General features: G+C 43.2%; 1 protein-coding gene across 2 annotated transcripts in view; it reads left to right on the top strand.

The window, feature by feature from the left end:
• Positions 1-27,501, top strand: part of LOC126278674 (uncharacterized) — a 544,140-nt gene that overhangs the window by 325,370 nt on the left and 191,269 nt on the right. For both annotated transcript variants that reach the window (XM_049978912.1, XM_049978913.1), the window contains one exon: positions 12,702-12,765. In XM_049978912.1, coding sequence (XP_049834869.1) covers positions 12,702-12,765 — 64 coding nt within the window. The remainder of the gene's footprint in view (positions 1-12,701; positions 12,766-27,501) is intronic.

Consider the following 27,501-nt stretch of genomic DNA (forward strand, 5'->3'; position numbering starts at 1 on the left):
TAGACATAAGGTTTCTTTTATTGTAGTTGTTGCTGAAGGTAGGCGAAATGCTGCGCAGGCAGCGGAACTGTACAGAGAGCGATATCCTAAACAAGAACCCACCTTCCAGACGGACGTTTTCTCGTCTTGTTGCGACGCTCCAGGAAAAGGAAGTTTCAACCCACGACAACGCAATCGTCGTAGCACTCGCACAGACGAAGCTGCCGAAGTTACTGTTCTCGCTTCCGTTGCTACGAATCCACATGTGAGCACACGACAGCTTGAACACGAGATTGGCATTCTTAAAGCAGTGTACATCGTATTCTTACACGTCACCGGTTCCATCCTCATCATGTACACATATGAACTGCATGGGAATGATTTCCAGAATCGTGTACAGTATTGTCAGTGGGCACAGCAGCAAATCCTCGCCAACCCGAACTTCTTCTCCAATGTCCTATTTACCGATGAATGTTCCTTCTCAAAACAAAGGACAGGTAAATACAAGGAACATGCATTATTGGTCGAGCGACAACCCACGATGGCTTAGACAGGTGGAACATCAGCGTCAATGGAGAGTGAACGTCTGATGTGGGATGCTTAGCACAACAATTATTGGCCCTTCTTTCATCAATGGTAGTCTAAATGGCACAGCGTATGCCAGCTTCCTCAGACGAATTCTTCCTCCTCTTCTGGATGAAATGTCGCTAAGAATCAGAATGCTTATGTCATATCAACACGATAGATGTCCAGTATATAATGCCTTGCGTGTACGTCATGTTCTGAACCGTAGGTATCCTGCCAGATGGATTGGTCGAGAAGGAACAGTTACTTGGCCTGCGAGGCTCTTGATTTAAACCCTCTGGACTTTTTTCTTTGGGGATGCATTAAAGACGTTGTCTATAGCGATATTCCAACAACTCCAGAGGACATGCAGGAACGTATCGTGCTTGCTTGTGAAGGCAACTCTGGAAGCAGTAAATAATTCTTTGATTCAACGAGTGCACCAATGTATCGGTGTCCATGGTCACCACTTTGAGCACCTTTGAATGTTCTACTCCTGGGCAATGGCACAGGACAGTCAAAGTCAATTTTATGTTATGTTTTTACTTGGTTTTCATTTGTTTTATGACAATTACACCAAGTGGACGAGCTTGTGATCCCGGGCTTACAGTCAGTGTTGTGTTGTGTAACTAATAACGTTGTGTTTCAGTGAATGGTACACTGTGATAGCTTTTGAATAGGTCTTTAGGAGAGAAAATGAATAACCGAGAAAAGAATACAGGGTGCCATTCAAAAAAGTCATGCCGCTGTTCATATCGTTGTAAAAACAAAGCTACAACGAAGGCAATCATACTGATTTATGTACCCCTCACTGCTAAAGAACGTTTGCTTGAAACATTTTGTAATTTGCATCTGGACCAACAGTTATTTAGGGTGGTCGATATATATATAGTGAGAGTTAGAGAGAGAGAGAGAGCCTGCACCACAAACCATTCTACTAGATCACTCATATACGAGGGTCACTCCAAGAGAAATGCACACTACTGTTTTTAAATCCACCTTTTATTCTACATGTTTGAAAGTTTTACATTGTGTAGATACATCCTTTAGGAACAATATTTTCATTTCTCCACGTAATTTCCATCCCTCTCAACTGCCTTACGCCATCTTGGAACCAGCGCCTGTATACCCGCACGGTAAAATTCTGGACCAATCTGTTGGAGCCACTCTTTGGCAGCGTGCACAAGGGAGTCATCATCTTCAAATCTTGTTCCACGAAGAGAGTCTTTCAGTTTCCCAAAGAGATGATAGGCACATGGAGCGAGGTCAGGACTGTAAGGCGGGTGTTTCAGTGTTGTCCATCCAAGTTTTGTGATCGCTTTCACGGTTTTTTGACTGACATGTGGCCGTGCATTGTCGTGCAACAGCAAAACATCCTGCTTTTGCCGATGTGGTCGAACACGACTCAGTCGAGCTTGAAGTTTCTTCAGTGTCGTCACATATGCATCAAAATTTATGGTGGTTCGACTTGGCAGGATGTCTACAAACAAGAGTCCTTGGGAATCGAAAAACACCGTAGCCATAACTTTTCCAGGAGAAGGTGTGGTTTTGAATTTTTTTCTTGGGTGAATTTGCATGATGCCACTCCATTGATTGCCTCTTCGTCTCTGGTGAAAAATGATGTAGCCATGTTTCATCACCTGTCACAATTCTTCCAAGAAATTCATCACCACCATTCTCGTACTGTTCCAAAAGTTCGCTGCATACTGTTTTTCTTGTTTCTTTGTGAGCCACTGTCAACATCCTGGGAATCCACCTGGCACAAACCTTTTTTAACACCAACACTTCCAGCATTCTGCAAACACTTCCTTCCCGTATCCCAACGTAGCGTTATAATTCGTTCACTGTGATGCGTCTGTCAGCAGTCACCAATTCTTTAACTCTCTGCACACTGTCTGCAGTGTATGCAGTACTAGGCCTGCCACTGCGAGGACAATCCTCTATACTGCCGTGTCCGCTATCATCACGTAACCTGCTTGCCCACCGACTATCTGTACTGCGATCGACAGCAGCATCTCCGCACACCTTTTTCAACCTCTTGCGGATGTTTCCCACTGTCTCGTTTTCACAGCGCAGTAATTCTATGACAGCACGTTGCTTCTGACGAACGTCAAGTGTAGCAGCCATCTTGAAGACATTCTGTGACGGCGCCACTCACGGGAACAGATTGAATTAAGTTTGAAAACAAGCTGTAAGAATGTACCTACACACTGTAAAACTTTCACACATGCAGAATGAAAACTGTATTTTTACAAAAATATTGTGCATTTTTTTGGAGTGACCCTCGTACATTGTAAACAGTACAGTCATATTACATTTGCTTGGGGTTACTTCAAAATCACCACAACATCAATGGATTCTGTTCCGTTAAGACTTTATCTCGGAGGATGTCTCGAATCCACTTGTAAATCTGATCCGACACGCGATAAGCTCGTATTTTTTCGTCACTAAATGGCGGTGTGGGATGGTGTGGAATGCCTGCCTGAAGTCGAGGAACACGGCATCAACCTGAGCACTGATGCCTACAGCGCTATTGATCTTATGGAGGAACAGGAAGAGCCGAGTTTCACAAGTCAAAATTTCGGAAATCAGAGCTGCTATATCCACCTGATTTCCTTCAACTGCGGCTTTCTGGACGCCAGGTTCAAATGGCTCTGAGCACTATGGGACTTAACATCGGAGATCATCAGTCCGCTAGAACTTAAAACTACTTAAACCTAACTAACCTAAGGAGATCACACACATCGATGCCCGAGGCAGGATTCGAACCTGCGACCGTAGTGGTCGCGCGGTTCCAGACTGAAGCGCCTAGAACCACTCGGCCACACCGGCCGGCCAGGACGCCAGGACTTGTGAAAATTACGAGTTGGATTCCACATTACCGATGTTTTCAGAATCGATTCTGGCTGGCGCGGAGGACGTCATTGCGTTCAAGGTGTATCCTGTTTTAGCTCGGAATACTTGTTAAGATTCTAGCACATACAAATGCCATATGACAGTTCCCTCTTGTCTTCTTTTATTAGCAGCTATGCAGACAGGCATTGGGGAATTGCGTATCGATTACTCTGCTAAAACGCAAGTGTGTGTTTCACCGTAAGCACAATCAGGCAATGCGCAACCTTCACGACACACAGCAGGGTATACTGTCAGTAAATGCTCGTATACCACATCCAAAATATTTGGGGGTCATTCTAGATTGTACACTGACAAACAAACAATATTATAAGAATACGAGAATGAAAGAGGAAGTCAGAAATACGATGACACTGTCAACATGTTAAGAGCTGCAGATTATGCATGCCCAGTTTGGTACAAATCTACCCACACGAACATTACTGAACTTTGTACACTTATTAAAGGTTGTCTGAAATCCACGCTACTTGCAACGTTCTACCAGAGTCCAAGCATAGCGCTACCAGACATTCGTCGTGAAGTAGCTGTCAATGGGGGAAGAACAAGTCAGGCTCATCAGAAAGCTCACCGTTGCTTCGGTTCGTCCCAAAAGCTCAAAGGGCGAGGTCCGGAAGGAATTTCCTCAAGGCCACTTGCAAACAACAGCAGCTACAACAAGGAAACAATTGTGAATTCCTCGACTTCACAATATCTCTCCAGGGCTCTCTCTTCGGAAACACTTCTACTTGGGTTGGTTGGCTGGTTGATTTGCGGGAGGGAACCATACAGTCAAGTCATGAGTCCCATCGGATTAGGGAAGGATGGGGAAGGAAGTCGGCCATGCCCTTTCAAAGATACTATCCTGGCATTTGTCTGAAGCGATTTAGGGAAAATATACATCAGGATGGCCGTCGTCCTCCCAAATGCGAGTCCATTGTGCTAACCACTGCACCACCTCGCTCTGTCCCACTTGGCCACAGACAGAATTACTCTGTGTGAAGGTCACTCAACCGTCTTCCTTCTGGAACTGAGAATTACCATTTCCCTTTGGCTGTCACAAACTGTGACTGCGGAGAAGCACAGACCATGGTCCACCCACTGGATTGCCAGGTGTGCCCTGCAGCTTGCACGAAAGATCTTGTGACTGCGACTCCGAGCGCAACTGGAGTTGCAATATTTTGGTCAACAGTAGTGAAATCTGATTATTCGTTCCATTTGCTTTTAATCGTAAGGGAGACCTTGGCGGTATCGACTACTGGGACAGAACGGTCACGGTGGTCTAATTTCCTCTAGAGGTGCTGAGACATGCAAGTGATTATCAAACCAATGTCTTTTATGGTTTAGTTCAAAAATGGTTCAAATGGCTCTGAGCACTATGGGACTTAACTTCTGTGGTCATCAGTCCCCTAGAACTTAAAACTACGTAAACCTAACTAACCTAAGGACATCACACAACACCCAGCCATCACGAGGCAGAGAAAATCCGTGACCCCGCCGGGAATCGAACCCGGGAACCCGGGAGCGGGAAGCGAAAACTTTACCACACGACCACGAGATGCGGGCATGGATTAGTTAGGTCGATACTGTTGTCTCGCGCCAGTTACATAGTCTGCCTAAAAAAGTGAGCGAATTCGCTGTTCTATTATGATCATTTCCAACAAGGTAAGTCTTTCATAATTTTTTTCTTCACAATCTATGTTTAGTTCACCTAAATCAGCATGTTCTTAACTATCTTTGTATACAAAGCAGTTGAGAAAAAGTTGTTTTCGATGGTCACTGAATATTTTCTCGATAGATGTGCGTTTGGGGCGCAATGGTCTATTGGTATAGTTCGTTCCGTTCCCGGTCGCCTTTTATTCTTCATCTGACGAGTTCTACCGCACGTTTTGTCTTTGTCGTTTGCAGATGGCACGTCAATATATGGAAAACGGAGAGACCAAATTAGTCCACAAAAAATGAGTAAAGATACTTTACTTTTAGTCCAGAAAATGTTACAACAATACCCAGAGCTACAACAGACCAGAAACGAGTGACGAGAAAGAGAGGTAAAACCGCTATTTTCACATCATCCCCCTACATGAATGCGGTACAAGAAGCGGTCAAAAAGTTTCTGGAAGCTGAAGAATCTAAAGAGAAAAGAGCAAATATCACTTGCTACCTCCAGAAGAGAAGAAGTAAATGAAAGGAAAAGGACAAGATCTCCAATCAAAGAAGAGAAAGATAAAAAAAAGTAAACGGGCGCTACAGAAAATGAAAACTCCGAAGACGACGAAGATGTGGCACGTGTATATTGCAACGAATTATATTCCAAGCAGTGGTCTTATAACTCTGTGTGCTGGCATAGATAGTGAGGACGATGAAGCCCCGCTTATCTGTTAAGAAGCCTCACCGAAGACGAACTAGATGAAACTTTCTGAGGTTATTGACATAGCAAATATTTTATGCTATTGTCACTTGCAAACAGAATTACAAAAAATGTTTAAATAAACGGTTCCTAATTTTTCTAAATAGTGTTTTATCGCTGAGCTCTTAAAAATTTGCTCCATACGTTGGACGAGCCGTTCCGCTCCGGTCTCCCCTAATAATCACATTATTATATTTGTTTCTGACCCGAATAAATAATGAAACGTTTTCAATACCCGTGTACTTTGTCTAAAATATACATTTCAAAGAATAAAAATGGACCTTCAGAGCTCGGAACGCAGCCTGATTGAAATAAAAACATGTTTGCATCTGGAAATCTGGAGGTGTGTCTCTATGGCACTGTAAATCAGTCTGGGCTCCTACAACTAGTTTTAGTCTTTTTGCCGAGCATTGAGCCGCGAGATCTGACAGAATCGCATTGTATTCGAAATACCTGTCTGAGATGAGACATGGACGTATTACAATGTAACGTCGTATATGTACGCATCATTGGCGGGTTTGAAAATGATTACTTGTTGAAGCTTTCTGTGACAGATACAATGGCCACCAGAGAGCATTAGCGTTGTCTGCGTTTAGTATTGTTACCAGGCCTGGTAGGGTATACAGGGTGTTACAAAAAGGTACGGCCAAACTTTCAGGATACATTCCTCACACACAAATAAAGAAAAGATGTTATGTGGACATGTGTCCGGAAACGCTTAATTTCCATCTTAGAGCTCATTTTAGTTTCGTCAGTATGTGCTATACTTCCTCGATTCACCGCCAGTTGGTTCAATTGAAGGAAGGTAATGTTGACTTCGGTGGTTGTGTTGATATGCGACTCATTGCTCTACAGTACAAGCATCAAGCACATCAGTACGTAGCATCAACAGGTCAGTGTTCATCACGAACGTGGTTTTGCAGACAGTGCAATGTTTACTAATGCAGAGTTGGCAGATGCCCATTTGACGTATGGATTATCACGGGGCAGTAGCCGTGGCGCGGTACGTTTGTATCGAGACAGATTTCCAGAACGAAGATGTCCCGACAGGAAGACGTTCGAAGCAATTGATCGGCGTCTTGGGGAGCACGGAACATTCCAGCCTATGATTCGCGACTGGGGAAGACCTAGAACGACGAGGACACCTGCAATGGACGAGGCAATTCTTCGTGCAGTTGACGATAACCCTAATGTCATCGTCAGAGAAGTTGCTGCTGTACAAGGTGACGTTGACCACGTCACTGTATGGAGAGTGCTACGGGAGAACCAGTTGTTTCCGTACCATGTACAGCGTGTGCAGGCACATCAGCAGCTGATTGGCCTCCACGGATACACTTCTGCGAATGGTTCATCCAACAATGTGTCAATCCTCATTTCAGTGCAGATGTTCTCTCTAGGGATGAGGCTTCATTCCAACGTGATCAAATTGTAAATTTTCACAATCAACATGTGTGGGCTGACGAGAATCCGCACTCAATTGTGCAATCACGTCGTCAACACAGATTTTCTGTGAACGTCTGGGCAGGCATTGTTGGTGACGTCTCGATTGGGCCCCATGTTCCTCCACCTACGCTCAATGGAGCACGTTATCATGATTTCATACGGGATACTCCACCCGTGCTGCTAGAACATGTGCCTTTACAAGTACGACACAACATGTGGTTCATGCATGATGGAGCTCCTGCACATTTCAGTCGAAGTGTTCGTACGCTTCTCAACAACAGATTCGGTGACCGACGGATTGGTAGAGGCGGACCATTTCATGGCCTCCACGCTCTCCTGACCTCAACCCTCTTCACTTTCACTTTTGGGGGCATTTGAAAGCTCTTGTCTACGCAAACCCGGTACCAAATGTAGAGGCTCTTCATGCTCGTATTGTGGACGGCTGTGATACAATACGCCATTCTCCAGGGCTGCATCAGTGCATCAGGGATTCCATGCGACGGAGGGTGGATGGATGCATGTATCCTCGCTAACGGAGGACATTTTGAACATTTCCTGTAACAAAGTGTTTGAAGTCGCGCTGGTACTTTCTGTTGCTTTGTTTCAATTCCATGATTAATGTGATTTGAAGAGAAGTAATAAAATAGAGCTCTAACATGGAAAGTAAGCGTTTCCGGACACATGTCCACATAACATATTTTCTTTCTTTGTGTGTGAGGAATGTTTCCTGAAAGTTTGGCCATACCTTTTTGTAACACCCTGTATGACGGGCGCGAACAGCGTTATAAGGTTGTGTGGTCGCCGTGAAGGACACAATGATGCCACGAAACTCATGTGAGACAGCGTTGTCGGAACCTGGGATAGTTTGAAAGGAGCATCACTGTGGGGTTACATTTTTCCGCCTGGTCGAATAGTGCAATATGCGTATTTGCGAGGCATTACAACGTGACAGTTACCCTACGTTGGACAGCATGGGAAGGTGGTGGCAGGCTGATTCGTCACCATGGATCTAGCCGACCGCGTCTGACCACCACAAGGGCGGTTCGCCATATTGTGCACTAAGCACATCGTAAACCCTTCTGCCTCCCGGAAGCAAGTATCGGACTGCCCGCAGCGTCCTGTATCATCCAGCACCATTAGTCGGAGGCTAGAAACAGCCGGGCTAGTGACTTACTGTCTACTGCGTAAGGTGCCATTAACACCACAACAAATTCGGCTGCGTTTCGAGAGGTGCCATGACCAAGAAGTACCGACTGCTACAGAATGCTGCTGCATAGTGTTCAGTGATTAGCCGCTGTTCTGCACCATTCCAGATGCCACTGACGGACAGTTTGTCAACAACCTGGGTCCCTGTCTTCCCATGATTTGGAGACTCGTGGCGCCAGTGTGAGGATCTATCGGGTATGAATTCATGTCATGGCTGGTAGTGAATGACGGAACTGTAACGATAGGACGCTACATCAGACATCCTGCGTCCTCGTGTGATTTCTCATGCTACAGTACTGTGGTGCCATTCTTCAACAGGGCACTGGTTGTCCAAACATACTAAGTGACTCTATGAACTGTTTACATGGCGTTGAGATACTATGTCAGCCAGCAGGATCCCGAAATCTGTCTCCAATAGAACATGCGTGGAACCAGTAGAACATCATTTCCATCCTACTGCCAGTATTCAGGATGTCAAGGACCAGTTACAACAGTTGTGGCCGGTTTGCCTCAGGAGTGAATAGAACGGCTCTGTGGAACCCTTCCAAGCCAAATCTGTGCATGCATCCATACCAGAGGGTGTCCAGCTTTGTGCTGCTAAGTAGGTTCATACTACCAAGTTCTTTGTAAATTTGACTCGAGTTTGTACTCACCGAATTAACATCACACACTCTGCCAACCATCACTTATTATTTGACAGGCAGCTATTTTAGGTTTTATCTGGTTTCCACAGATCACTTGCTAATTTCGAAATGATTCCTTTGTGGAGATCTTAGCACAACTGCCGGCAGGTGCGGCCGAGCTGTTCTAGGCGCTTCAGTCTGGAACCGCGCGACCGCTACGGTCGCACGTTCGAATCCTGCCTTGGGCATGGATGTGTGTGACGTCCTTAGGTTGGATAGTTTTAAGTCGTTCTAAGTTCTAGGGGACTGTTGGCCTCAGATGTTAAGTTCCATAGTGCTCAGAGCCATTTGAACCATTTAGCACAATTTCTACCCTATTCTCAGCCACCCACAACCTTTCTCGACATTATCGCAGAATCACTGCCCAACCCTGATCCTTCTAGAACATCGGTTCTCAATCTTTCTTAGACCATAACCTCTGAGTGCAGTAGCCATTAGCTAGTACCCCGCCCTCCCCCACATTATCACCAACTTTAGCACCTTACTAAACTGTAGAACGAAAGACTTTTCGCGGAGCACTTTTGTTTTTTGAACGATGAAAGATGTATGATATTTAGTTTGTTCGTTTGTGTGCGCTTGTGTTTATGCGCACGCGTGTGTGTGTGTGTGTGTCTGTTAGAATGAAAAATATCCACAGTGAGGGTAGACACTTGTTACAAAACAAATGGCCCATGTATTATCCCTCTCCATTGCGACACTTGCTTGACCTGTACAGTGCAACGCCGTTTAAAATCAACGAAGTTAAAATGTGTGCTGTATACTTACAGTTCAAAAATCACTTGATTGCTGCAATTCTTATTTCTGAATTGGTAGAAACTGGAAGACTTCAGGTTGTTGATGCTTTGTGTCTGACCACAGCCACTAATAGTAATAGTAGTAATAATGATAATAATAATAATAATAATAACTTGTGGGGTTGTTGGTACCTCCATCGGGCGCCTCCCCGGGTGGGTGATACGGGAATGCTTCCTAGATATAGATGGTACTGGGGAAATGAAATACCCAGGGCGGACCAAAAACCAACAAAAAACACAAACCCAATGGTGTGTGTTCAGAATCTGGCGACCAGTGGTCAGCGTCTGTTCCTCTAATTGAGGCGACTGAACTAAAATCTTCTCAAACTCAAAAATAGAGTCGTATCCGTGTGGTCTCAACAGAGATCACCACAAAAACCAAAATTCAGCTGGAACGCATGATGGAAAAGACGACCACAGAGTCACTCGTGCCCCAGGCACCTGATCATAGAATTATGAGGGATCAGGGACACCATGCGGAGAAGAATCGAAGCTTCTCAAAAACTTCTTACACTCTCAAAACGAATCGTAAATACTTTATTGGCACAATTAATGTGAACATTCTCACTAAGACAGGCAAATTAAAGCAACTCACCAACAATGGGAAAATTTGACCTGAAAATCACTGCACTGCAAGAGACAAGATTCATGGGTGAAGGACACTTTAACACAGAGAATTACAGTATCTTCAAGGGCAAACCCGCCATAAAAGTAAGAGACAAACTACCACTTTTCGGAACTGGATTCGCACACTTCCATACTCGACTCAGTTATTGAATTCACGTCTCCCAATGAAAAAGTCTCCCTGATTTCAGTAAAATCAACTAATAAAGTCTACACTTTTACCAATGTACACGCCCTCAAATCACCACAGTAAAATCGACCGTGAAACAGTAGAAAATTTCTGGAAAACACTAGAAGAAACAACAAATAAAATACCAAGACGCCATCTGAAAATATTAGGCGATTTTAACGCACAGTTAGGCAAGGAAAAAATTTCAGAGATACCACTAGGCGCCATACCAAACACAAACGTACCAACAAGAATGGTGAAAAACTAATAGACTTCTGCAGGAACTTCGGACTTAAAATCATGAGTATCCAATTTCAAAAACCTGTACATAAATTAATCATATGGAGATCACCCAGTCTTAGACAGAGGTGTCTTTGAAACAGATCATCATCTTCTCCAAATAAAAACAAAATTCCAACCCAAGAGAACGCTAATAAGGCCATCCAAAACTACCAAACCACGTCCGAAATATCTGAAAGTCAACAAAGAATCAAATCAGCATGCAAATCGATCAGGGAAAATCAACAGACTGGAAGAAACTAACAGAAATTTAAGGAAGCCATCAAATTAGGACAACCCCCTCGCACTAGGAAACATCGCTGGTGGAACGCAACCTGCGATCAGGCAGTCGACAATAGAATAACTGCGCTGAAAAAATTTAGCTGTCATAAAACTGGGAAAACTTTCTTAAAATCCAAAAACAGACCTCAAAAATAATTGGAAAAGGAAAACGGGGATATGACAACAACAGACTCTGCGAAATACAGCAAATAATACAAGAAATTTCTATAAGACTTTCAAAGAAAGCGTACAGGTGTAACAAGCGTCTAGCTTGTGCTTCAAAAATCCCGATGGCTCTCTGGAAACTGACACGAAAAATAACTGCAAAATCTTAGCCCAATATTTCAGTTCCCTCCTCAACTGCGAACCACCCCAAGAAAAACTTGTCTTCTCTCCTCTTCTCACACACCCTGACTCACATGCTCCGGATATCTACGAAATTACGGAGATAGTCAAACTGTTGAAAAATAACAAAGCACCAGGAGAAGACGGGATCATTACTGAATTCTGGAAACTAAACGATCCTATACTTATTACTTATACAGAGACTAAATCATGCAATATCAGACATATGGATGACGGAGCAAATACCAGAGGACTGGAAATACGCTCTAATTCACCCGTTACACGAATAGGGCGACAAGAGAGGCCTCAACAATTACAGAAGAATTTCCTTGCTCCCAGTCGCTTACAAAATCCTTTCCAAAGCACTTTTAAACAGGATAGAATCCCAAGCAGATCCGGTAATTGGTGAATACCAGGCCGGATTCATAAAAGGACGATCATGTGCGGAACAGATCTGGTGCCTGAAGACAATATTGCAAATGAGGAAACGCAGAAACACATTAATTACATTCATCGACTTCAGGAAAGCATAAGATTCAGTGGACCGTGAAACCCTGTTTAAAATCATGGAAGAATTTGGGATCGATAGAAAGACACGAAAAATCACAGAACAGACACTTACGGGAACAACATCCAAAGTGAAATTCATGGGCGAAATACCAGAACCCTTCGAAATCAAAACTGAAGTCCGACAAGGGGAGAGACTATCCCCAATGCTTTTCAATATTGTTGTAGAAAAGATCATCAGGGAATGGGAATCTCATGTAAAGGGCATCCAAATTGATATCAAAAAAGATTGTGATAATAGTTATGATCTTTAGAAAATAGTTTAATTTCATGACTGAAACAGTCGTTTAGCTTTTACCCGTCAGAAAACTTTTACCCGCAGATTGGTAACCTCTGATCTAGACTAATGTCGTCGTCATCTACGATATTTTAAACTTTAATCTTCCTTCTTCCAACATAAATTTATACTTTTAAACGCCCTTTTCTAAAAGCAAATCTACAAGCAGTGCAACACTTTTATTCTGTTTCAGGTATCACTGGACAGTTGCGGAAAACTTTCCGATGTGTACGACACGTCCACTGACAGCTTTGAAGGTGAGTAGAACGCTACGCAAGATACGCGTTACGCAGGCACAGAATTGTAGGTATTGCACTACTACTACTACTACTACTACTACAGTTACTTTTTTAGTGAGCAATAAAGCCGTGTCCAAGTGGATGGCCGTGGAGAGAGGAGAGGAAAATCTTGTTTTAAACGAACTGTCACAGAAGCCCGTACAACTGACGTACTAGAACATGCATTAATACTATGAAATACTGCTCTGATAATTTCTAGGCACTAGCCGAAATCTAGATTTGCCGAATAGAACCTGCAAGGAAAGAACGACTGATTGCTGTGCTCTATCATTTCAAAGGAGAGGCAAATGTTACGTCTCACAGCGACGTTAGGGCTGTACTCCCACTGTAAAATATGAAAGTGTACAGAAAACAAAAGGGGATGAAGAATTGTGTGTGTTTATGAGATGGCCACAACCATCCGGCACAACCATCCGGCATCATCATCGTCCCATCAGCAGCAGCAGCAGTAGCAGCGACAACCATTCGATACACATTGCTGGATAATGGTTTCCCCTAGACTTTTCTACACATATATACATCCACACATACAAACATACATATCCAGCGATCGCACGCTCTGCATACAACGCTCTGCATCCGCATACTGCCCCCGTTCTATCTGTTTTGTGCTCTGTTTCCTCGGGCGTTCTCGATCACTGGGGCTACCGGGTTCTTCGCCAGCTCATCCAAGCAGCGCTGCCTTGCTGGTCCTGTGGGGTGCCTGTTGCCTAGTTATCCCTCAGGTCCTTTCTTCACCTGTCTTTCTTCCGGCATACAGGCTACAGGGCCCGCCCACTTCCTCCATTCTCCTTACTCTGAGTCTCCATACCTTCCTTATTGCTCTTCTTTCAGCTATTAATAATTTTTCCTTTTCTCGTTTAGTCACGTTCCAGATTTCTGAGCTGTACATGACTGCTGGGCATATCGTTTTGCTATATATTTTCATCTTAGGATTCACTGAATATTGATTTCGAGCTAAGCGCCTCCCTGAGAGAACACGAGCATTTCATTCCCACTGTTGTTCTTCATTCCTATGTGTCGTCACTGGTGAATCAAGACCCGAAATATTTGAACTGGCGAACTTACTTGGACCTTGCCATCTACCTCAAGAAATTCTTCCTGCTCTTGTTTCCTTCCTAACTGCATGAACTCCTTTTTGTTTTGATTCACCTTCAGCTCAAACCTTCCATTCTGTGGGACAATCATTTCAACTCACTGATTTATTCACTTAGTAACACTATATCATTTGCATACGCGAGACAACTGAAATTATCATCCAGCCCACTCCTACTGCCTACTTTCCTCATTACTTTCTCTAAGGAGAAGGGACAGGGTGATAGGACATGTGTTACGACATCAGAAAATGACTTTCATGGTACTAAAGGGAGCTGTAGAGGGCAAAAACTGTAGAGGAAGACAGAGATCGGAATACGTGTAGCAATTAATTGAGGACATAGGTTGCAGTTGCTATTCTGAGATGAGAAGTTTGGCTACTACCGCGAATGGTGTCACCTGCACGTTGGAAATCGACGAACAGATTGTAGATGTCTTGGTCGTATTCCAAGTGTTTTTCAGAAAATTCTTTTAGAGTGCAAATGTGCTGTATTGTAGAACGGTTTGTACGAATGCCAGCTTGGTATTCCTGTATATCAGCCTTCTGCATGCGTGACATAATTCTGCTACCCACATCTACATTACTCCTGTATGTTTTCTAAGGTCATCTACTGTCCTTGCATTAGGTCATCGTCTCGTTCTTCCCGTATCTTGTCCTTGGCCCACCTACTATCCACTCGTCTACCTTTATATCCCGCCCACCTCCATGTGATATGCTTATACTCATGGTTATGAGTTCCATCCACAGAGTTCCCTGATCCCTTTTCTTGTTTTCTAGTCTTTCCCAATCACTCTCAACATGACTCTCTCTCCACTGCTCGATGAGATACTTTCCGTATACAAATTAAAAGTCAATGCCATATGTCAAAAGCTGTAATATTTATTTATGCATTTATTTTATTCGGCACAATTAGGGCCTCAAAGTCCCCTCTTACATTTAATCGAACAACCTTAGTGAGTTAGCGTTACTATTTGTATAGTTTGTTAGCAAAACACACTGCGTGACAAAAATGTTCAAAATGGTTCAAATGACTCTGCGCACTATGGGACTTAACATCTGAAGTCATCAGTCCCCTAGACTTAGAACTATTTAAACTTAACTAACCTAAGGACAAAACACACATTCATGCCCGAGGCAGGTTCAAACCTGCGACCGTAGCAGCAGCGCGGTTCCGGACTGAAGTGCCTAGAGCCGCTCCGCCACAACGGCCGGCCACAAAAAGTTTGAAGCACCCATAAGACATGGTCATATTTCAATGAAACTTCGTAAATGTACACACCATCGACGGTTATGTAAATGATTGATTTCAATTTTTTGCGAAAGGTAGGACGGCCATGGAGTGAATTAGTATTTTTCGTGAGTAGTGTTTGTACTATGCCTGTTAGGATGTACTAGGGACGTGAAACGCGCCATATGTTGAGTGTGTCACTGTGAAAGTCACAGAGATGCTTCGTACCCTTGTAAGACAGCGTTATCAGCACCTGATACCGAGTTTGAGAGGGGCCTCAATATGGGTCTCCATTCGGACGGCTGGTCGAATCGTGCAATATCCAGATTTGTTGAGCATACGGATTTGACAGAGGACTGTATGTGAAGGTGATGGCAGGCACACTCCACGTCAAGGTCCCGGTCTGCCATGTCTGACCCGCAGGGAAGATCACCACACTGTGCACCTAGCACATCATAACCATTTCACATCTGTGCCTGCAATCCGAGAACAAGTAATGTGTGTGCACTAAAGTTTCAAAGATCACACCAAGACTCAGGAAAAGAAATAGAAGTAATCCGCTGAATTACAGACCCACATCACTAATGTCGATATAGAGTAGGATTTTTGGAATACATCCTGTGTTCGAACATTATAAATTACAATCAGTTTCACAAGAAAGTGAACACCGTTATCTATATGATGATGATGATGATGATGATGATATTTGACTTGTGGGGCGCTCAACTACTCGGTCATCAGGGCCCTTACAAAGTCCCAATTTTTACACAGTCCAAAGTTTCCTTTGTCTGTATGAAATAACACTGCTGTAAGTATAAGTTTGCATGAGAGTACATGTACTCACAAATTGCAGAACTACCTGATAGTGAATCCAATCGTCGACATTATCGGTTATAGCTTGGCACCTTTTTGGCATGCTTTTCACGAGATTTTCTGCATATTCTCTCGGTAACGATCTCCAAATCGTCCTGATTTTATGTGACAGCTTCTTCTAAGTATACGTTCGCTTTCCTTTTAGGTTCGTTTTCATACACGGCCAAACATTTTCGATCGGATTTGGATCCGAAGACATTGCAGGCCAATCCATCGTGGACGCCCCTTGTCTTGTTTCCACGCTGTACAGAGACGGCTGCGGTGTTATCCTCTTGAAATACCTAGTTTGACTCGTTCGAACCAAATAGCCTCCTAACGGACCTCAGAAGGCATTCTCGATACATATAGCTCAATTTTTCAGCGTTTAAACTGGCCTTAAGTAAGTGTAAATAGCCAAAACTGCAACCGACACAACAAAACATTCAACTCTCATATTGTTTATCAATACACTGTGCTAAAGCGCATTGGAGACCACTACCAAAGATGTCGCTGCGGATGTTACCTTTAAAATTATGACGTGCACTTTCTTGTGCACTGACTGTACATCAAAGAAACCGATCTATTCCCAAATAGTGAGCACGCATTCAGAAAATATAGTTCTTGTGAAACACAACTAGTTCTTTATTCACACGAAGTAGTGACTGGTATAGTAACGGGATGACAAATTTATTCTATATTTCCAGAAGGTTTATGACACCGTTCCTCACAAGCGATTTCTAATCAAATTGCATGCCTGTGGAGTATCGTCTCAAAGACTAGATTTGAAATTTCCTGTAAAAAGGGTCACAGTTAACTGCCGGAAAGTGATCGAGTAAAACAGAAGTGATACCTGACGTTCCTCAAGGACGTCTTATACGCCCTCTATTGTTCCTGATCTACATAAACGGCAACCCCGCGCAGACTGCTTGCCGATGATGCTGTCATTTATCGTCTCCTAAAGCGAGAAGAAGATCAAAATAAATTGCAAAATTTATTAGGCAAGATATCTGTATGGTGCGAAAGGTGGGAACTGACTGAAAGGAATCAGCTAAATAATGGTTACGTGACAAATCATACTAATCTAAAAGTTGTTACTTCAACTAAATACTTACGGTTACAATTATGAAGAACTTAAACTGAAACGAGCACATAGCTTATGTTGTGGGCGAAGCTAACTAAAGACTGCTTTTGATTAACAGAACACTTATAAGATGCAGTAGTTCTACCAGATAAATTGCCTACCTATGCTTGTTCGTCCTCTTCTTAAGTACGAATGCGCGGTATGGGATCTGCATCAGACAGGATTGGAGGAGGACATCGAAAAATCTCAAACAAGAGCAGCTCGTTCTGTACTACCGCTAAATTGGTCACAGATGCGATAAGCGATTCGGGGTGGCAATCAATAAAACAAAGGCGTTTTTGATTGAGGCAGTATCTTTTCACTAATTATCAATCACCAACTTTCTCCTCCGAATGTGGAAATATTCTTTTGGCACCCATCTACATAGGAAGAAATTACCATTGCAATAAAATAAGAGAAGTCAAAGCTCTCACAGAAAGATTTAAATGATTGTTTTCCCCGCGATTTGTTCTGAGAGTGGAACGATAGAGAAACAGCCTGAAGGTGGTTCCATAAACTATCCATCAAGCACTTAATTATAAATTGCAGAGCAGTCACGTGGATGTATACGTCGTTGTAGACGTTCTGCTGGATAGGCGTTTGCGTAAAGGCTACAGCTGTAGCTGCAGAACTACACCTCCCCTACTGCGCTGTCGCGTCCGAAAGGGAACCCACACCGGTACCTTTGTCCCCTCACCTAGCGCGCCATTTGTGCACCTCGGGACCAAGCAATTCTGTACACAGTCTGCGTTTTACTACGTCACACTACTATCGGTAGTGGTATGGTTTACAAGCTATCAGACAGGTTCACAGTTCAGCAAGAGCTGGCAGCACAGGGGAGATTATGCTCGTGTAATTTTACCCACTTCCGTCACGTATCTTCCGTGTCTGTACTTCTTCCATAATACAGTCATAGTCGTGATTTTATTTCTTTGACAGTGTACATCGCTTATTTTCCCACATTTAGGTTAATGAGATTTTCACTCTGAAGATGAGTGTGCACTGATATGAAACTTCCTGCCAGATGAAATCTGTGTGCCGGACGGAGATTCGAACTCGGGGCCTTTGCCTTTCGCGGGCAAGTGCTCTACCATTTTTTTTTTATCTCATTTTGTTCGTTGTATCTGTTCGGGACGGACGTCGCAAGACACCCGTTTCAGTTCGTCGTTGATCCATTAACTCAGTTTTTTTTATTACAGAGGGCAGTTAACCCTCTGACCGAACACGTTGAGCTACCGTGTCGGCACCATCTGAGCTACCCAATCATGTCTCACGCCCCGTCTTCCCAGCTTTGGAAGGTAGGAGACGAGGTACTGGCAGCAGTAAAGCTGTGCAGAGGGGGCGTAAGTCGTGCTTGGGTAGCTCAGATGGTAGAGCACTTGCTCGCGAAAGGCAAAGGTCCCGAGTCCGAGTCTCGGTCCGGCACACAGTTTTAATCTGCCAGGAAGTTTCATTGTGAAATATAAGTTCACAAAAACTAATAAAAATCGAAAAATAATTTACTGGTTCCTGTGGTAAATACATGATTTTTTAAGTACAGTATGAAATAAGCATGTTTGTGTACTTTCCGTTCTACAGTACATCTTGTAAACACAAGAACTTCAAATGTACAGATATTACAACTCTACAAATACACAGGTGTTATTATTTCAATAACATAACACTTGTGTTTATAGAAATGCTGTATCTTTACATTTGAAGTTCTTTGACTTCTTTCAACTTGTGTTTACAAAATGTACTGTAGAATAAAAAGTGTATGTATGTACATAAACATGTTTACTCATAGAATGCTTCAAAAACCATGTATCCACCACTGGAAAGTTATTTTTCGGTTTGAATTAGTTTTGTAAACTTATATTCACAATGTACCCACTTTATAAATGACCGCTGTGATCTTAAAAGGACCAGAATTAATCTAAATGTGGAAAAGTAACTGATGTAGACTGTCAAAGAACCTCAAAATAAGCCCCCAGGGATCAAAATTCAGATGCATCGTGTATTAAAATAAAATCACGGTTGTGACAGAAGGCTGTTGTTCTTTATTTTACAAGAATACACTACTGCTTAGCGACCAAAGCGAAGCCCCGGTTTTTACACACCCCATGGCTGTAAGTGTGCTCAAGCATTAGTACCCTCTGGAACCTGACCTCAGTTGGTTTTTGTATGTCCATCCTAGTGACTGAATGTTCGTGAGACTTCAGCTGCTCCCTTACGTGATAAAGTGAAACACGTGCAGCCGTCCTCTCGGTGTTATTTGTTATACAGCAACCAGAATCGATGATTTAGCACATCATCCTCACGCCTCAACTGACTCTGAGGGGGTCAACACCATTTTATACACGGTGGTCCGTTGATCGTAACCGGACCAAATATCTCACGAAATAAGCGTCAAACGAAAAAACTGCAAAAAACGAAACTTGTCTAGCTTCAAGGGGGAAACCAAATGGCGCTATGCTTGGCCCGCTAGATGGCGCTGCCGTAGGTCAAAGAGATATCAACTGCGTTTTTTTTTAAATACGAACCCCCATTTTTTATTACATATTCGTGTAGTACGTAAAGAAATATGAATGTTTTAGTTGGACCACTTTTTTCGCTTTGTGATACATGGCGCTGTAATAGTCACGAAACATATGGCTCACAATTTTAGACGAACAATTGGTAACAGGTAGGTTTTTTAAATTAAAATACAAGACGTAGGTACGTTTGATCATTTTATTTCGGTTGTTACCAGTCACAGGCAAGCTAAAATATGGTAACAAAACTCGCACTCTTAATTTGTCCTTATGTAATCAAAATATTAAACTGAACTTTGTAATCAACACAGTGAAATGGAATGATATTACTTTAATGCTGGCGTTTGAATTTCAACGACACTCGGGTTCATTCCGGAAAAGGAAGGGACCCTGCTTGGTAATGCAATTGGGACAATGAGCAACAAAGGTTCATGCTACGTTGCTGTAATTTTGTGATTTGAACAGTTTCAAAAACTGAGGTCTGCCATACAGTTCTAAAACTTTACGTGCTCCCAGTCTTCCTTGTTGGTTGGTTGAAGGTTTGAAGCCGTCGATCGAGGAGGTGGCGACAGCCACTCATTGTCGGCCGTCACTGTTGCAGAAGCTGGATGTTGGCGCGCCTCCTTCTCGAAACGGTCACCAGGCGAAACGGGCTCTTGATATGCGCCAACTAATGCTTCACGTCCGCGACACCGTGTCAGAAACTATCACAGCAAGTCGAGCGCAATTACATGCTGCCAAACCCCGAAAGCGCGGCAACTCGCGGGAGCGCCACACAACACACCTGCTCCACCGCCCTACCCCAGCCAGACTCTCTCTGCTCTGCCCGCGCTGAGTTCACTACCAAAGATCCTAAACACTTTGGTTCTCCAAACGACCTATCGATGTAGTCGTTCGATAGCATAGTTCTGCCTAGGCAAGACCCAGCGTAAAAATAAACAATTACAATATATAAAGACACAGAAACGTCGTATCTTCAGGTAACAAAATAAGGAAAAAAATTTATAGTACAGTTGATGGAAATAGGAGGATATGCATTTCCGGCGTTACAACTTATGTACTAAGAGTTCTCTGAAACAACACTGGTGCTGAACCACTTAGCGTCGTATACTTTGCTCATGTACGTTCATTACTGAAGTATAGTATCATTTTCTAGGTAAATGCACACCATACGAAGACAGTTTTCAGGAAATAAATTATAGTTATAAGAATAATGAAACATGCAAGAAGCAGAAAACCATTCAATTTTTTTAAAAAAAGTTCTAAACGCCTTATCCCTTCACTGCATTTATATACTGAAAGTAGTTATGCATCTTAAAAAAAGCTGATTTAAATAATGGAACCTACACCAGTTACTTATATTTTGCTGCTTAGCAGAAATGCACTTGAAAATGAGAATAAATTCTAGGAACGTGTTGTGCTAAGCAGCAAAAAATAAGTAAATGGTGCAGTTTTCATTATTTAAATTATGAATGACATAGTTTCAGACTTTCCCAAAACACCTAATATGATGAACGAAATTTAAAAAAATATGTGATGGAGAAACAAAACTGGATGGCCCAGCCCATAGTACTCCTAGCGTTCTCAATTGGGGAGAGATCCAGCGATTTTACTGGCCAAGCACCAGGAACCTTCGCCGTGTATGGGCGGGCATTATCTTGCTGAAATGTAAGCCCAGCATGGCTTGCCATGAACAGCAACAAAACGGGACGTAGAATACGACTTACCGCTGTGCTGTAAGGGTGACGTGGATGACATGAGGGATCGATGGATTGGGTTGTATGGGCGCACGACGGCAAGGTCTTCAGCGCCCGCTCAGTAACACATTGCGACGGGTGTAAAGAAAATACGCAGAACCGTAAGATAAAACAGAACGTAAGACACAGGTAACAAGGTTGGAAAAATACGTGCCTACCCACACCAAAACGTGGGACGAAGCATGCCGTCAGCAGTAAAACATGGACAACACAAGAAGAAAGTGGTAGAGGGAGCTAAAACAATATAGCAGATGGAAGTGGCTGGCTGACCTCAAGGAAAAAAGGGAGGAGCCAGCCACTTTGCAATACACTAAAACCTCCAGTCTAAAAGTTAAGGCCAGAGCCCAGACACATCACAAAACTTTAAAACCCTAGACACACACGCATCATCATTAGCTAAAACACAGGGCAGATTCCCATCAACTTGTGCTTCCGCCCATGCATCACGGTATAAAATGCAGTCTGTTAAAATGTGGCGGACAGAGATGTGCACACCACAAGCATCACAAAACGGGGGATCCTCCCGCAGTAATAGAAAGCTATTGTGAGAGGACAGTGCCCAATCCGAAGACGCGTGAGGGTCACATCCTCCCGCCTGAGCAAACGGCAGGAGTAACGCCATGGCCGAGTTGTTGACTTCACCTACCGCAATTTATTGGCCGTCACCGCCAGCCATTCTTCCTCCCACAACTCCATGCACCTCTTGTGGAGTGCAGAAATGACAGACTGCAAGGGAATAGGACACTGGACCACATCCTGCTCTCTGCAGGCCTCCTTGGCAGCCCGATCGGCTTGTTCATTGCCCCATATTCCTACATGACCAGGCACCCAGCAGAAGGACACCTCCTTACCCCGCCATTGGAGCAAGTACAGTTGGTCATATATCAGCTGGACCATCTCCTCAGTTGGGTACAGGTTCTGCAATGATTGTAAGGCACTAAGGGAATCGGGGCAGAGGAGAAATCGATTGCCCCGAACACGATTCATCTGCTCCAGTGCCTTCAGGAATGCGTGGAGCTCCGCTGCGAAAACGGTATATTCATCAGGAAGGCTAATCCGGGTAACATGTTCAGGGAACACTACAGAACAGCCAAGGAAATTCTCTTGTTTGGAGCTATCAGTGTAAACGACGGTAAAACCGTGATGCACATCTAAAATGTTAAAAACTGAGATTGGAATGTAAAATGGCTGGTCTTCATGTTCTCCGTCGCGGTTGGACTTATATTTAATTTGACTAATTTTAAGAAAGATAGTACTCCAAATTTTACGTGGATGACAGTCAAAGGGGTCCTGCTTTGAGAATCAATGGCAACCAGACTATCACTCTTGGTTGTCTGGCTATATGGCGGTCCAGTCAAATTGGTATTCCACAGCTCTCTGAGACTCCTCCAGACATATGTCCGGCCTGAAATCCAATTGACTGGAGTAGAACAGTCTTCAGTGATGAGCCCCACTTCAAACTGAGCCCTGATGACCAGTGAAGACGTGTCTGGAGACGCCCTAGACAGTGGTGGGATACCAATCTGAAGTCGCCCGCCATTCGCCCGGCTCCCACGACTGGTGGTCTGGGGTGCCATTTCTTTTCATAGCAGGACTACTTTGGTTGTCATGCGCGGTAACCTCACGGCACAGCTGCACGTCGACGACATTCCACCCCCCGTTTTGTTTCCGTGCATTGCAAGCCGTTCTGGACTAACATTTCAGCAAGACAATGCCAGCCCCCACGTGGTGAAGGTTCCTACTGCTCGTCTTCGTGCTTGCCAAACCCTAAGGTCAGCGGATCTCTCCCCAGCTGAGAAAGTTCGTAGCCCTAGAGGCAGGGCCCTCCAACCAACTGGGGATTTTGACGATCTAATATGACAGAATTTGGCGCGATATCCTTCAGGAGGGCATCCAGCAGCCCTATCAATCAGTGCCAAGCCGAATAACTGCTTGCATAACGGCCGAAGATGGACCAACGCGTTACTGACTTGCTAAATTTGTGAAGCTCTTAGTTTTGAGTAAATCGTCCAATTTTTCTGAAATTGCAATCTTTTGTTTATCTGCACATTTACTTTACGTCTAACGATTTCCGTCCCATTTGGATAATTCCTTCTTGGTGTGCTTTTTTTGTCTTAGAGTGTATTTTCATTTCACGCCATTTCAGTGATGATTGTTGTGATATACCTTTTGCATTTCTTACTTTTATGTTTTCATCCTCTTTAAAAGCAAAGAGAAAAGATGAGGTGGTAGTAGCCCAGCGTAGAGCCTGTGCCTACCGTCAGGTATTTTTGACTTTCAGATGTTAAAAGACAGAGCAGTTTTTGTTCTTGTACGAGTTGTTGGAAGGAATATTTCGCTCAGTGAGTGAACGAGTGAGAACCGCCATTTTTAGCGAGTAATTGCAGACCGCCATTGTGTGTATTTTCTATGTGCATCGAACAGAAATATAGTAGTGTTTTATTAACAGAATATTTGTGAGAGTTATTATTATTTCAAGTAGTAATGCAATAAGAAGAACGGAAGCCCACCTGTGTACTTCGGAAAATTTACGAAGATCCGAATATAACAACACGGCCACAGTCAAGGAGACGGCGATCGGACATAATATTAATAATTGCTACGCATAAAATACTATCAAGACGATTTATTTATATAAATATAAACTAAAATGATTCCATTCCCGTTACAGGCAATTCCTAGCTTATTGTGCTTGTCCTTCATGCCAAAGAATTAATCTCTTTAATTCATCCATTTTAAAAAAAAGCCACACATTCCAACATTTTATTATCATTCATTCCCTATCCTATTATATTATCATTTCATTATATTATATTGTTCAGTTTAAACTGGTGCTGTCACCAGTAATCGAACCGAGATAATCGCATGTTTTCCTTCTCAGTTACTTACATAAAAAGTCGGAACTCATTTATCAAATTTCGCTTCATTTGACGGCAAATTTTCTAAAATTTAATTCCTTGCTGGTGAGGTTTCTTTGTATAGATCGTAAATTGTTAACCTTGAAGCGTCACTACAAAATGAGACAATATTTTGTGCATGGTTATTGACGGACAGTCATCGATCAAAACAGAAGTGATTTCTGGCATTCCCTAAGTTAGTGTTGTGGGCCCTCTGCTATTCCTTATCTATATAAACAATTTAGGAGACAATCTGAACAGCCATCTCAGGTTGTTCGCAGATGATTCTCTCGTTTATCGTCTAGTAAAGTTTTTAGAAGATCAAAACAAATTGCAAAACGATTTAGAAAAGATAGGACCGGCCGCGGTGGCCGAGCAGTTCTAGGCGCTTCAGTCTGGAACCGCGCGACCGCTACGGTCGCAGGTTCGAACCCTGCCTCGGGAATGTATGTGTGTAATGTCGTTAGGTTTAAGTCGTTCTAAGTTATAGGGGACTGATGACCTCAGATGTAAAGTCCCATAGTGCTCAGAGCCATTTGAACCAAAAAAGATAGGTTTATGGTGCTAAAATTGGCATTTGAACGTAAATAATGAAAACTGTGAGGGCATCCACAGGAGTGCTAAAAGGAATCTTTCGATTTTATCGTATTTGAATAATTCCTTCGTGATACGTCACTTTTTTTTCGTATATGTTCCCAGTTAACCTGTCGTGCGTAACCGTAACGACCCTATTGCTGACCTAAGCACTGCTGTTAGCTTCAGACATTGTGTTGTGTAAAGTAACACGCTGCTCAGACGAACAAAGGACACGACAAAAGAAAATTCCAGCATGAACGTTAAAAAAAATGTAATCCGCTGTAAATTTTAAGGTTTGCTAGAATAGTATAGTGCTTTACTAGGCATGGTACTTTTTGAGATGGTTTGCCTTACGTTGGAGGTGTATTGCCTAGCCAGTTATAAGGGCTCTATAGTCTGACGTTGACTGCGAACTGCGTGCAGCCCAGCATGTTTCAGGTTAACGAACATTGCCAGAGGCGAACGGCGTGGAAAATGAGAAATAAAAATCCTAGTACTAGTCGGGGATCGAACCCCACACCTTTGTACTCGTCTGGCATTCACGCACTTTTTTTATACTGACTCAACTACACACACGCAACTGAAGCGAGGAACGAATGAAGATGAGGGATAACGTCCCGTCAATGACGAGATCATTGAAGAGGGAGCACCAACTCGAATCGGGTGAGCATGGGAGAAGAAAATCGGCCGTGCACTTTCAGAAGAAGCTCCCCTGGCATTCGCCTTCTGTGATTTAGCAAATCTTGGAAAATTACATCTGGGTTGCTGGCTGGGCATTTCAACCGGCGTCCTCCTTAATACTTGTCTTAAGACTGCGACACCTATGTCAGTGTGCACACCTATCTGTGATAACCATTAACTGAGACGGCAGAGTTATGTAATAACGGCGGACATAACAGACGACGTGACCAAGCTTATTTTCTGATTGTTTGTTGCTATAAAAGGTGTTCTGTAAATAACTATGTCAGTCTGATATTTTTATCCACGTACCGATGCAAACAAGGGAACACGGAAGCAACTGGTCTTACCTGTCAGCGGATTACATGTTTGGATTAAGTGGTTTCCTGGGCGATAATATTGTGATCTCTTGTTTGTATGCACTGCAATCGGGAGACATAATCGAGGAAATGATAACAGAATAACCTCAGAGAGAACTCCTGAGGGTATATTCGTTCCATCGTTACCACTACGAGAAAAAGCTTTTTCTTTTTTCTTTCTTTCACGAGACGCGTTTCGCTTTTTTGAGGTAAATCATCATCAGTGGTCTGTAACTAAAGACATTTACAATCTGATTTGTTTTTGAGATGGAAAAACAATTTGTAGGTTTTTACTTACGGTAATTTCTGCTTGGTTTCTCGCCTACATAAGAAAATGCCGTATGCTAGCATGTCTTTCGTCTCTTGCTTCATAGAACACCGACACTTGCAGTCTAATTGTTCGCTATTTTGCAGAACTGACTTATTTTACATTTTTCATAGCAAACGTTTTCGAACACCATTGTTTACTGTTTATTTGTAAGCGTGTATTGTGTTTTTTAGTGTTGCCAACATTGCCAGAAGTTTGTCTTTGATATGTACGTTTTTGTACTCAATTATACAGGGTGACAATTATTGAATTACACGAAAAAAACTTAAATTAGTTACAAACTACGGCATGGATACACTTTATTCAACCTCACAACAGATATTCTGATTTAGGTGGCGACGAGGTGGCCAAGTGTCGGAACATCGATGCTGTCGATGGCCTGCTGAATGGCTGTTTTCAGCTCAGCAATGGTTTTGGGGTTATTGCTGTACGCCTTGGCATTAACACAGCCCGCAAAAAGGAATCGCATGTGTCCAGATCGGGAGAATAAGCGAGCTATCGAGGTCCATACCAGGGGCCTCTGGGTACCCCAGAGCCAGAATGCGGTCCCCAAAGTGCTCCTCCGGGACATCAAACACTCTCCTGCTACGATGGAGTCGTGCTCCGTCTTGCATGAACCACATCTTGTCGAAGTCAGGGTCACTTTGGACAATGGGGATTAAACCATCTTCCAAAACCTTCACGTACTGTACGATACGGATCGTCAAAGAATATCGCACAGATTATTCCGTGACACCACACAGTCACTCGTTGAAGGTGAAGAGACTTCTCGGTCGCGAAATGCGGATTCTCAGTGCCCCAAATGCACCAGTTTTGCTTAATGATGAACCCATCTAAATGGAATGGCCAATAAAGACAAGACCCCTGCGCATGCTAATTACCACGATTCCCCGCAGCCAACCGTGCAGTTTAAACGTCCCAACGAAAACTGCTCGGAAGTTATGAAGATTTTATTTCATATAGTTCAATAATTGTCAGCCTGTATGTGTGTTATATACTCTATTTAATTATGTTGCTGTGTATTTATATAGTGTGTAAGACTAATGAAGGAATAACAGTGATCTATTTTGTGTGTGTGTGTGTGTGTGTGTGTTGAGTTGTGTGGTGAGTAAGTGCGGGAGGGAGAAGCAAAGATGAGTAGTGGGCATAAGTGCATAATAGTGTGATGGAGAGAGTCAGTTGGATGTAAAGGTGAAGAACAAGAAGTGAAATGAAATTTGGGGGGGGGGGGGGACACGACACAGGGTGAATAATGGAAAAAGTTCTTTTCTTTTTCATGTGATTTTTTTC

The sequence above is a fragment of the Schistocerca gregaria genome, chromosome 6, assembly GCF_023897955.1.
Source record: "Schistocerca gregaria isolate iqSchGreg1 chromosome 6, iqSchGreg1.2, whole genome shotgun sequence".
In the NCBI taxonomy this organism is placed as follows: Eukaryota; Metazoa; Arthropoda; class Insecta; order Orthoptera; family Acrididae; genus Schistocerca; species Schistocerca gregaria.